This window comes from Otolemur garnettii, unplaced genomic scaffold (assembly GCF_000181295.1).
Source record: "Otolemur garnettii isolate 467f Iridium unplaced genomic scaffold, OtoGar3 scaffold00044, whole genome shotgun sequence".
Taxonomy (NCBI): domain Eukaryota; kingdom Metazoa; phylum Chordata; class Mammalia; order Primates; family Galagidae; genus Otolemur; species Otolemur garnettii.
In genome coordinates this window covers 2,397,917-2,409,157 of record NW_003852439.1, presented here as the reverse complement: position 1 = coordinate 2,409,157, position 11,241 = coordinate 2,397,917, and the positions used below count along the sequence as shown (strand labels likewise).

The 11,241-nt window shown below is 44.4% G+C and overlaps 2 protein-coding genes and 1 pseudogene across 2 annotated transcripts in view; 2 read left to right on the top strand and 1 right to left on the bottom strand.

Moving 5' to 3' along the window:
* The window catches only part of LOC111725600 (UPF0505 protein C16orf62 homolog), a 22,125-nt gene extending 18,177 nt beyond the window's left edge, over nucleotides 1-3,948 (top strand). The window contains exons 4-6 of the mRNA XM_023513854.1: nucleotides 559-681; nucleotides 2,453-2,477; nucleotides 3,599-3,948. Of these exons, the coding sequence (XP_023369622.1) occupies nucleotides 559-681; nucleotides 2,453-2,477; nucleotides 3,599-3,798 (348 nt within the window). The 3' untranslated portion in view covers nucleotides 3,799-3,948. The remainder of the gene's footprint in view (nucleotides 1-558; nucleotides 682-2,452; nucleotides 2,478-3,598) is intronic.
* Nucleotides 3,949-7,266: 3,318 nt separating this feature from the next.
* Nucleotides 7,267-11,241, top strand: part of CUNH16orf62 (chromosome unknown C16orf62 homolog) — a 107,422-nt gene continuing 103,447 nt past the window's right edge. The window contains exon 1 of the mRNA XM_023513772.1: nucleotides 7,267-7,345. Coding sequence (XP_023369540.1) covers nucleotides 7,295-7,345 — 51 coding nt within the window. The 5' untranslated portion in view covers nucleotides 7,267-7,294. The remainder of the gene's footprint in view (nucleotides 7,346-11,241) is intronic.
* LOC111725604 lies at nucleotides 9,279-9,400 on the bottom strand (annotated as a pseudogene).

The window sequence follows — 11,241 nt, the reverse complement described above, 5'->3', positions numbered from 1 at the left end:
AAAAAAAAAAAAAGTATTCCTTATTTTAATTTTATTCTTTTTATAATTTTTTTCTTTTTTTCTTTTTTTATAATTTTTATGTTTTTTTATTTTTTGTTGTTGCTGTTTGGCCAGGGCTGGGTTTGAACTCACCACCCTTGGTATATGGGGCTGACACTCTACTCACTGAGCCACAGGCACCACCCTTTTTTCTTTTTTTTAAATAGAGACAGTGTCTCACTCTCTTGGCCAAGGTGGGGTGTAGTGTATAATCATAGCTCCTTGCAGCCCCAACTTCCTGGGCTCAAGCAGTCCTCCTGCCTCAGCCTCACAAGTAGCTGAGACCACAGACATGCACCATTATGCCCTACTAATTTTTAAATTTTTTTACAGATAGGATTTCACTGTGTTACCTAGACTGGTCTCAAACACCTGGCCTCAAGCGATCCTCTCACCATGACCTCCCAAAGTGCTGAGATTACAGGCTTGAACCATTGACTGTGCCTTACCAGCCTACATATATTTTTCTAAAGATTAAAATGATATTACTGCTGAAGAGATTATCTTGCCTTTCCTTAGGACAGCTCCAGAAAGAAACGTGATAAAGATGATAACTCTGTTGTCGGAGCGGATTTTGAGCCTTGGGCCAACAAACGGGGAGAAATCCTTGCCCGATATACAACTACAGAAAAGCTATCTATCGTGAGTACTAATAGACATTCTCCTGGGGCCTACTTCAGAGTTAGTAGTAATTTCTTTCTTTTTTTTTTTTTTGACACAGAGCCTCAAGCTGTCGCCCTGGGTAGAGTGCTGTGGCATCACAGCTCACAGCAACCTCCAACTCCTGGGCTTAAGTGATTGTCTTGCCTCAGCCTCCCACGTAGCTGGGACTACAGGCACCCTCCACAATGTCCAGCTATTTTTTGGTTGTAGTTTTCATTGTTGTTTGGCAGTCCCTGGCTGGATTTGAACCTTCCAGCTCTGGTTTATGTGACTGGCGCCTTAGCTGTTTGAGCTACAGGCGCCGAGCCAATAATTTCTTTTTGTTGTATTGCCTCAATTCCTGGGCTCTGTAAGTTTTACTTACTTATGTCAATGTTCCTTGAGAGGAAAATATGCTGATTGGTTTCTCAAAACAGTGTGTCAAGAATCAGGGATGTGGTATAGTTCAGAGGAGTAATTGGGATAGCAGGGTCCTGTCATTGGGGGAGGTTTGTAGAGATGGGGCTTCACAGAAGGGAGGAGAATACCACCCTGGGGAAGGACAGTGTGGGCTTGATGAGTCCCACATAGCTGGGTTTTCTCCCAGAGCTAGCACTAACTATTGCTTTGAGTGTTTACTAGAGGAATTAGTTGGCCTGTACCTGGAGATGTATATGGAACACGAGGCTTATCCTCTACTTGGCAAGTTGATCAGGGAGGAAAGGCTCAGGAGAGCCAAGACCAACCAGAGGAAAGCAGGTCAATGCTGGTATTAGTTAGGATTAGGTTTAGTTGCTAATAACTGAAACTCCCTACAAGGATATAAATAAGAGTACTGTGAATATTTCCTTATCCTGGAAAGAAGTCTAGAGGTGGGGAATCCAGGGCTGGTATGGCAGCTCCACGGTCATCAGGGTCCAGCTCTTTCTGTCTTCTCTGCTGTATTTAGTAGGCCTCACGTCCAGGTTGGTAGACAGAAGGCAGACAGGGAAAGAAAGCTGTACCTCTTCCCATTTAACACAACTTCCTGGAGTCTGTAACTGTATCTCAGTTACATTTGTCTTAAAGATAGTCGTGGGCCACACAGCGATGTAAGAACAACTGAGACGCGTAGCGTGTACCCATCTTCAAATCAAGCTGTGAAGAGAGAGGACGGCGAAGGCTCGGCTACGACGCCACTCTGCTCCCTTTTTCTCCTAGGGCAGGAATGTGCTCATTGAGCAGAACGATAGGCAGAATTACTGCACTATTTACATTTTTCTTATTCTTTTCCAAATGTATGTTCTTTTTTTAACTTGGATCACTGATTCTCATCCGAGACTAATTTATTCCCCCTGGGGGTCATCTGGCAGCATCTGGGGCCATTTTTGATTGTCTCAACTCTGGGGGTGCTACTGGCATCTTGTGGGTGGAGGCCGGAGATGACGCTAAAAATCCTCCAGTGCACAGAATTGTCCCCCACAAAAGACAGTTATCTGACCCCAAATTATAGTAGTGCAGAGGGTGAAAAACCCTGATTTAGAGAAGGTTAAAATGGTTCTAGTTTGTGACTCTACTGCATATCAGAACTTTCGGTATTTGTTGGCTCATCTTGAGAGAGCCCTGAGTTAAGTTAGATATTTGACTCTCTAGTGGTTGTTAGTGACAAATATTTTCCTTCTTTGAATATGTATTTCTGTCTTTCACTTGGATAACTAAATGACTTATTGGAAAATGATGACCATGTTGCCTTAGATTTTTAAAACTATTAATGATTTTCTTATCTCTGCAGAATCTGTTCATGGGATCTGAAAAAGGTAAGATGAGGTTTTTCATTGTTGGTTTGGTGGGAAAATTCTGCCATCACCTTTAATATCATTTTACAAAGGAATAAAAAGTTTGTGTTATGCAATCCTGATGTTTAATTCAGTTGACACTGTTGTCTCTTAGATTGTGTATAGACGTAGAACTAAAATGCTTACTTAAAGCATGAATAAAAAAGGGGTTACTGGGAATAAAACATTAGCTTATTGTTTCAGAGTTACAGAGGAATAGTCTCCCCTCTTAGCACCTCCTCTGTCAGCAGGAAACTGCTTTAGAGACCCTGCCCTTTGCCTTAAGTCTTTGTCCCTAGTGAAATAAGATACTGGTAAGGCTGGTCACCTGCTCAGTTTTACAGGCCACTGGTTCTTGAATAGAGTAGCGAGGGTGTCTCTAACTGCTGTGCAGCAGAGTTACCTGGTTCTGGAGTGACTAACAGATCACATGCTAGAGCAGGAACAGCTTTGCCTATGGGCCTAACTTTGATCCCAGACCATAAAAATAAATCATACCATCATATAAGCACCAGTTTGGAAAGATCAAATAGGTCAGTGATACCAAGTGTCTTAGTCTGCTTAGTGTTGCTATAGAGTAGTGTTTTTCAACTTTTTTTTGAGGCAGAGTCTCACTTTGTCCCCCTTGGTAGAGTGCTATGATGTCATAGCTCACAGCAACTTCAAACTCTTAGGCTTAAGTGGTTCTCTTGCCTCAGCCTCCCAAGTAGCTGGGACTACAGGTGCCTGCCACACGCCCGGCTATTTTTTTTCTTTTTTTAAGAGACAGGGTCTTGCTTCTGCTCAGGCTGGTCTCAAACCTTGTGGGCTCAGGGCAATCCACCCACCTCGGCCTCCCAGAGTGCTTGGAGTTTTTCAACCTTTTTTTTAATCTCGTGGCACACTTGAATCTATAGTTAAACTTCTTTGGCACACTTAAATTAAGGCGATCAAAACTAAGAGTAAAGAAAAGAATATACTTACTGTGCTTTGAACTTCTTTTGAAAATAATTTCATTAATGATCTTTATAAATTTTCATGGCATACTAGTTGAAAATCACTGCTATAGAGGAACACCTGAGGCTGAGTAATTTATATTGAAAAGAGGTTTATTTGGCTCACAGTTTTGCAGGTTGTACAAGATGTGTGGCACCAGCATTTTCTGCTGAGGACCTCAGGCTGTTTCCACACAAGAAGGAAAACAAATGAGAGCTGGTGTATACGGAGATCACATGGTGAAGGAGGAAGCAGGAGAGAGAAGGAGAAGGGTCCGGGCTCTTTTCAACAACCAGTTCTTGTAGGAATAAGAATGAATACTGTCTGATTTAATTATTGGGAGAATGACACCAAGCCATTTGTGAGGGATCTGCCTGCCCCGTTTTCTCAAGCTACTCTTACCAGGCCCCACCTCCAACATTAGGAATCACATTTCAACATGCAAGTTGGTGGGGTCAAGCAAACCATGTCCAGACCACAGCACCAAGTGTTGGTCAGAATGTAGAGCAATGTGAACTCTCACACACTGCTTGTCAAAATGTAAAGTGATACAACCATTTTGTAGAAATTTTGCTTTATACACTAAGTTTGAAGATGAGTGCTATGTTCTGAATGTTTGTGTCCTACCAGAATTCATATGTTGAAATCCTAACCCTCAAGTGATGGTCTCAGGAGATGGGCTCTTTTGGGAGGTGATTACGTCATGAGGGTGGAGGCCTCATAAATGGGATCAGTGCCCTCACAAAGAGGTCCAAGGAATCTCCCTTACTCCTTCTGCCATGTGAGGACATAGAAGAAGGCACCCTTTATGAGCCAGAAAGCAGGCCCTCACCAGATGCTAAATCTGCTGCCATCTTGGACTTTCCAACCTCCAGAACTGTTAAAAATAAATTGTTATGATTTATATGCCACCCAGTTTATGTATTTTGTTATAGCAGCTCAAAGGCATTAAGGCAGTGGGTCTGGCAGTGCTCATAGCTCAGTGGGTAGGGTGCTGGCCCCATACACCAAAGCTGTTGAGTTCAAACCTAACCTGGGCCAGCTAAAAAACAACAATGACAAATGCAATATAAAAATTAGCTGGGCATTGTGGTGGGCTCCTGTAGTCCCAGCTACCTGGGAGGCTGAGGCAAGAGAATCGCTTAAGCCCAAGAGTTTGAGGTTGCTGTGAGCTGTGATGCCACGGCATTTTACCCAGGGTGACCTTGAGACTCTGTCTCAAAAAGAAAAAAGGCACTGGGTCAATTCTTTGGTCCAGCAGTTCCACTGCTAGTGTATACCCTCAGTCAGGGAGTTGGTCAACTGTGTCCTGTAGGCCAAGTCTGGTTCACTACCTGTTTTTTTTTTTCACTACCTGTTTTTGGAAATAAAGTTTTATTGGAACACATATGTTCCATGGAACACGCATGTTACCTATGCGTGCTTTTGTGCTACAATGGTAGAGTCAAGTTGTTGCAACAGAGAAACTACATAACTCACAAAACCTAGAATATTTATATCAGGCCTTTTATAAGAAAGAGTTTTCCAGCCCTTCCCTAGATCCACGCTTCTTCAAGTGTGGCACAAGAACCAGCCACAGTGGCATGACATGGGAGCTTATGAGAAATAACAGCCTTGCCCCACATCTACTGAATAAGAATATACATTTGAACACATTCTTTTTTTTTTTTTTTTTTTTTTGAGACAGGGTCTCACTCTGTTGCCTTGGGTAGGGTGCCCTGGCATCATAGCTCACAGTAACCTCAAATTCTTTGGCTCGAGAGATTCTCTTGCCTTAGCCTCAAGAGTAGCTGAGACTACTGGCGCCCTCACAATGCCTGGCTAATTTTTCTATTTTTAGTAGAGATGGGGTCTTGCTCTTGCTCAGGCTGGTCTGGAACTCCTGAGTTCAGGCTAACCACCTGCCTCAGCCTACCAGAGTGCTAGGATTACAGGTGTGAGCCACCTTGCCTAGCCTGAAAATATTCTTTTTTTTGAGACAGAGCCTCAAGCTGTCTCCCTGGGTAGAGTGCTGTGGCATCACAGCTCACAGCAACCTCTAACTCCTGGGCTCAAGTGAGTTTCCTGCCTCTGCCTCTCATGTAGCTGGAACCACAGGCACCCGCCACAACGCTCAGCTATTTTTGGTTGCAGCCGACATTGTTTGGCGGGCCCGGGCTGGATTTGAACCCGCCACCTTAGGTGCATGTGGCTGGCGCCTTAGCCACTTGAGCCACAGGTGCCGAGACCCTAAAAATATTCTTAAGTGATTCCTGTAAAAGATTGAGCATCACTGCCCTGCAGAAATTCATGCACCTATGGTATGAACCAGGAGATAATGCACAGAAATGATCATAGCTGCATTGGTTGTAGTAGCTCCACATGGGAAACGACTGAGACTTCCACCAATAGTGCATGAACCAGGTTTGGTGGCTCACACCAGAATCCTTATACTCTGGAAGGATTGCTTGAGCTCAGGAGTTCAAGACCAGCCTGAGCAAAATCAAGACCCCATGTCTACTGAAAATAGAAAGATTAACCAGTGTTAACAGGGCACATTTGCAGTCTCAGCTACTCAGGAAGCTGAGGCAGGAGAATCACTTCAGCCCAAGAGCGTGAGGTTGCTGTGAGCTAGGCTGATGCTATGGCACCCCAGTCTGGGCAGTAAAGTGAGACTCTGTCTCAAAAAATAAATAAATAATTAAAAAGAGAAAGTTGCATGAAGAAATAAGTTGTGGTATATTCGTACAGTGGAAAATACTAAACAACAATGAAAATGAGTGAACTACAGCTAGAGAACACCATGGGTCAACATCATGAACAAATTGATAGCAAAATTATAGTGAATGAAGGCAGCAAGACAATATATGGTGTGGGTGGTAGAAAGGTTTTATAATTATTTACTAAAATGTCCATGTACATACTTTCCATGTATATATTTCAGAATGAAGGAAAAGGAGCAACATAGCAAAGGCAAATCATTGGAGGAGACTTCATCAGTGGAATAGTTGCTAGTAATTAAATAATTGCACCATGCTTTCAGCTGACCACAGACTTAATATGAATCAGCCCCAGAGCTGAGCAATCAAGGGATAAAGGAATAAACTTTAGTTCCTATGAGTGGGTTTGGTAGGGAGGAATAAGGGGATAATGTGAGCCACATGACCTCAGAATTAGAGCAGAAGCCCCCTTAACACGGGAAAAGCATTCCGAGATAAGTGGCTATAGAAGGCAGAAGCCGGCAAGATGTTTCACCTTGTCCTGTGTCTGGCCTGCAGCCTGGAGTCCTTTCCTTCATCCCTCCCCTCCGGTCCCCGCTGACAGTGAGATGTGTGCTGACAGATGCTGGAAGGAGGCACAGCTAGTCCTTTGCTCGAAGAGGGCTTTGAAGCCCTGGTGTTTCCACCTAAGGGCAGACAGTGAGATGGTTGTTGTGTTAGTATAAGGGCACAACAGTTCTACAGTGTGAGTACAAGCCTGAGAGGGCCTTTTGTTCTTGGAAAACAATTAAATGATGGATTTTTGGCATCTGTATCTGGACCACTTTTCTTTAGCAATAAACAAATGATACAGAGCAAAGTCCATAAATCTGGAATGTGGCAGTTAACCTTTCTGATGTTGGCCCCCTGTGTTCCCAGAGGCAGTTTTAAGTGGGAAGTGTTTTGGATGGAACTTTGGTTACATAGGGAAGTTGCTTTGACAATCTCAGTTTTCTGTAATGAAATCATTTTATAGCATCTTTATTCATGATGAAGTGTGGAATGAAAGATGCCTTCCATTGGAAAAGCCACCTGGGTAACATAAATCCATTCTGTTTAGGCAAAGCTGGGACTGCCACATCTGCGATGTCAGAGAAGGTTCGGACCCGACTGGAGGAGCTGGATGACTTTGAGGAAGTAAGCAAGTCATTTGTGGGGCTCAGGGAATGGGGGGTGCTTCTCATTCCTTCTGCCAAGTGAGATCAATCTGAGTGGCTGCTCTTTGATTAATTCTTGAGCAGCGCATCGTGCTCAGTCCTCCTGAGGCAATGACTGTATCCAAGGAAAGATGCCAGCTGTGCAGTTGGCCGAGCTGGTGGAAGCCTGACTTGGGCTGCATTTCTGAAGACTTCTTTTCTTGTAATGACTGAGCAAAGCTGGGTCGTCTGGGGACAGTGTCTAATGATAAAAACCAGCTGGAGTCACCTTCCTCGGAAACAGCCTTGATAGTATAAAGATCTTTTCTTGCAACAGAAGCTGCATATGGCTGCTCTGCTGGCTGGATATGGTCCACAGGCATCTTTTAATTGTTTTGCATGCACTTTGACTCTTAAAAATTGGTAAATTTGGGCTGGGCACAGTGGCTTACACCTATCATCCTAGCACTCTGGGAGGCCAAGGCAGGTGGATTGTTTGAACTCAGGTGTTCGAGACTAGGCTAAGCAAGAGTGAGACCCAGTCTCTTTTTTTTTTTTTGTGACACAGTCTTAGTCACCCTTGGCAGAGTGCCGTGGCATTACAGCTCACAGCAACCTCCAACTCCTGGGCTCAAGCGAGTCTCCTGCCTCTGCCTCCCAAGTAGCTGGGACCACAGGCGCCCGCCACAACGCCCGGCTATTTTTTGGTTGCAGCCATCATTGTTGTTTTGGCGGGTCCGGGCTGGGGATTCAAACCCGCCACCTTAGGTGTACGTGGCTGGCGCCCTAGCCTGTTGAGCTATAGGCGCCGAGCTGAGACCCAGTCTCTTAAAAAAACAGTAGCTGCTGGTGCCAGTGGGTCAAGGAGTAGGGCGCCGGCCCCATATGCTGGAGGTGGCAGGTTCAAACCCAGCCCTGGCCAAAAACTGCAACAACAAAAAAAGAGTAGCCAGGAGTTTTGGCAGGTCCCTGTAGTCCCAGCTACTTGAAAGGCTGAGGCAAGAGGATTGCTTAAGCCCATGAGTTTGAGGTTGCTGTGAGCTATGTCACCATGACACTCTATCCAGGGTGACAAAGTAAGACTCTGTCTCAAAAAATAAAAGGTAAATTTAACAGACAAATGTATATTTCTCGCTCCTCACAAAAAATTCCACATGGCAGCTATGGGCCGACATTTTTGCATTTGACCAGAGTATGCATTGTCCAGGTTACTATGGGCCTCCCTGTCCTGATTCCTTTGTAAACAACACTAGCCTGGCCCCCAGAGACAGGTGAGTTTGTATCTTCTGGAATGTCATTTTGAGAGGCAGCATGGCATGGTAGGTCAGAGGACAAAATATAGATCTGGACTCCTGAGTTTGAACCCCAGCTCTGCCATTGGGTAATTCTATGATTTTAGACAAAATTTTAACTGCTCTGTTCCTGAGTTTACTTATCTATAAAATAAGGCTGATAAACAATACCTACCCATAGGTCCTGTTGTTATAGGGATTGAGTTAATGTACATGAAATGCTTAGAAGGGCACCAGCACATGGAATAACCAGCATTATCCTAAGTGTGGAGGCCATAGTTAGACTGCTTACTAACAGAGCAATACACCTTTCCTGTATCTGTTTCTCCATCTATAAAACAGGGATAAAGAATAGTTGTGCAGATTGAATGAGTGTACTTTGGTAACCATAGAGAGCCACATAATGGCTATTGCTGTTGCCTTGTCCTGCCTCTTGCCCCTCAGTGCAGGGTCCGTCCGACTCTGTGATCAGAGATGTTGTGTGCTTAGCTGAGTCCAGTAGTAGTACACAGTTTTTAATTTCCAATTTGGAAGTAACGGATTTTGAATCATAGTGCTCAAGAACCTCAACCTGTGTATTATGAACCAGCTCTGGCGGGTAGTAAGGAAATTGCTGAGGGATTTAATCGTTAGTCTGTATCTGAAAGTTACCAAAGCTGGCTTATGTTGAAAATGGAAGCTTTATTGGATAGAGGACGTATCAGATATTAAACTAATAAGAACAGATACTACACTTGACCTTAGCCAAAAGGCTGAGAAGCGATGGAAGCTATATTGGAAGAGATAGTGGCACTACCCTGAATCCAAGGGCACAGTGGCCTGGGACCAGGAACCAAAGAGCCTCCTAGAAACATGACAGCTGTCCTTGCTGTTTCTCTCCTGTTTCTGTGTAGCTCCTGGTTGCTAATTCATTCTCTGGTTCTCCACTTTTTTCTTTTTTCTACAGACTGGTTTCCTTGCCTCTCCCTCCTTGCAGCAGCAATTGGCTGTCCCATGGTTTCCAGGTTAGCATGTATTAGTAAGGATATGGCTAGGTTGTGCTGTAGTAACAAACAAATCCCCTGTCTCTGTGGTTTACTATAACGAAGGTTTGTTTCTTGCTCATGTTACACATTGAGTGCAGGTGACAGACACAGCAGCATCTCACAGTGCTGCCATCTCAGTGTTTGGCTTCCAAGGTTGTCAACAGCAGGCGCTGAAGAGGATAGTTTTTCACTGCCTCAGTCCAGAAGGGGCATTTTCCACTTTGCTCGTGGTCCATTTGCCCAAACTAGTCACTTGGTTCCTGCTACTGCAGAGGGGCAGGAAAATCTCTACCTTACAGTTTCAGTGACCAGCTGGGATCAGTCTAAATTACCTGAATATTCTTCTTTTATTTCTTTTCCCTTCCCTTCCCTCCCCTCCCCTCCCTTTCCTCCCCTTCCCTCTCTCTTTCTTTCTTTGAGACAGGGTCTCACTGTATCACCCAAGCTAGAGTGTGGTAGTATGATTATACCTCACTTTAACCTTAAACTCCTGGGCTCAAGAGATCTTCCCACCTCAGCCTCCCCAAAGTGCTGGGCTGATGAGCATGAGCCATGGTTCCCAGCCTACTTTTATTTCTTTAATAGGAGTTGCTCACTTGAATTCCAGGAAATGTTCATACGAAAAAGTTTTGAGCCCTCATCTTATGATGTGTGAGCATGACCCTCACTGCTGTAAGCTGTGTGAGTAGCCTCTTCACCATAGCTGAGGGTTTTGAGGCACTTACTGTGTGCCAAGGACTGTTACCATTTCATCCATGCGATCCTCTTGCTCTCATCTGTGGTCTTCTCTCTGCCTCAGATATGCTCTCCTTGGTTTAGTTGCCACCTCCCTGTGCCTAGTTAGCACCTATGCTCCGCTGAGGGTTTGTCTCGAGCATCACTTCCTCCAGGAAGCCATTCCTTACCTCACCCTCCCTGAGTCTACAGTCCATTTCTTTGTTACCATATTTTCCCCCTTCTAAGAAAACCTTTTCCTTCATGTGTGAATATCTCTGAAATAGGAGTGTGTTCCTCTGTTGGTGCCTGTCCACCCATGATCAGTATTTAACTTCCTTAGTGGCATATGAAATAGTTGTACTTTTTTCAGTAGGCAGCTCAGATTCAAAGAACAGTGATATGTGGCCTCATAAAACTGTTTCCTCACAAGTGCTTATGTCAGTTTGTGTTAATGTCCATCTTGTCCTTGGTAACTTAAGCTCTATCAGTGCAGAAATATACTTTTTTAAATTTTTTGACAGAGTCTCAAGCTGTCACCCTGGGTACACTGCCATGGCGTCATAGCTCATAGCAACCTCAAACTCTTGGGCTGAAGCGATCCTCTTGCCTCAGTTTTTCTATTTTTAGTAGGGAGGGGGGTCTTGCTTTTGCTCAGGCTGTCTCAAACCCAAGAGCTCAAGCAATCCACCTGCCTCAGCCTCCCAGAGTATTAGGATTACAGTTGTGAGAAATATACTTAACCCTTGAACAATGGAGGAATTAAGGGTGTCAACCCTTGACACAGTCAAAAATTCAAGTTTTGGCTCGGCGCCTATAGCTCAACCGGCTAAGGCGCCAGCCACGTACACCTAAGGTGGCGGGTT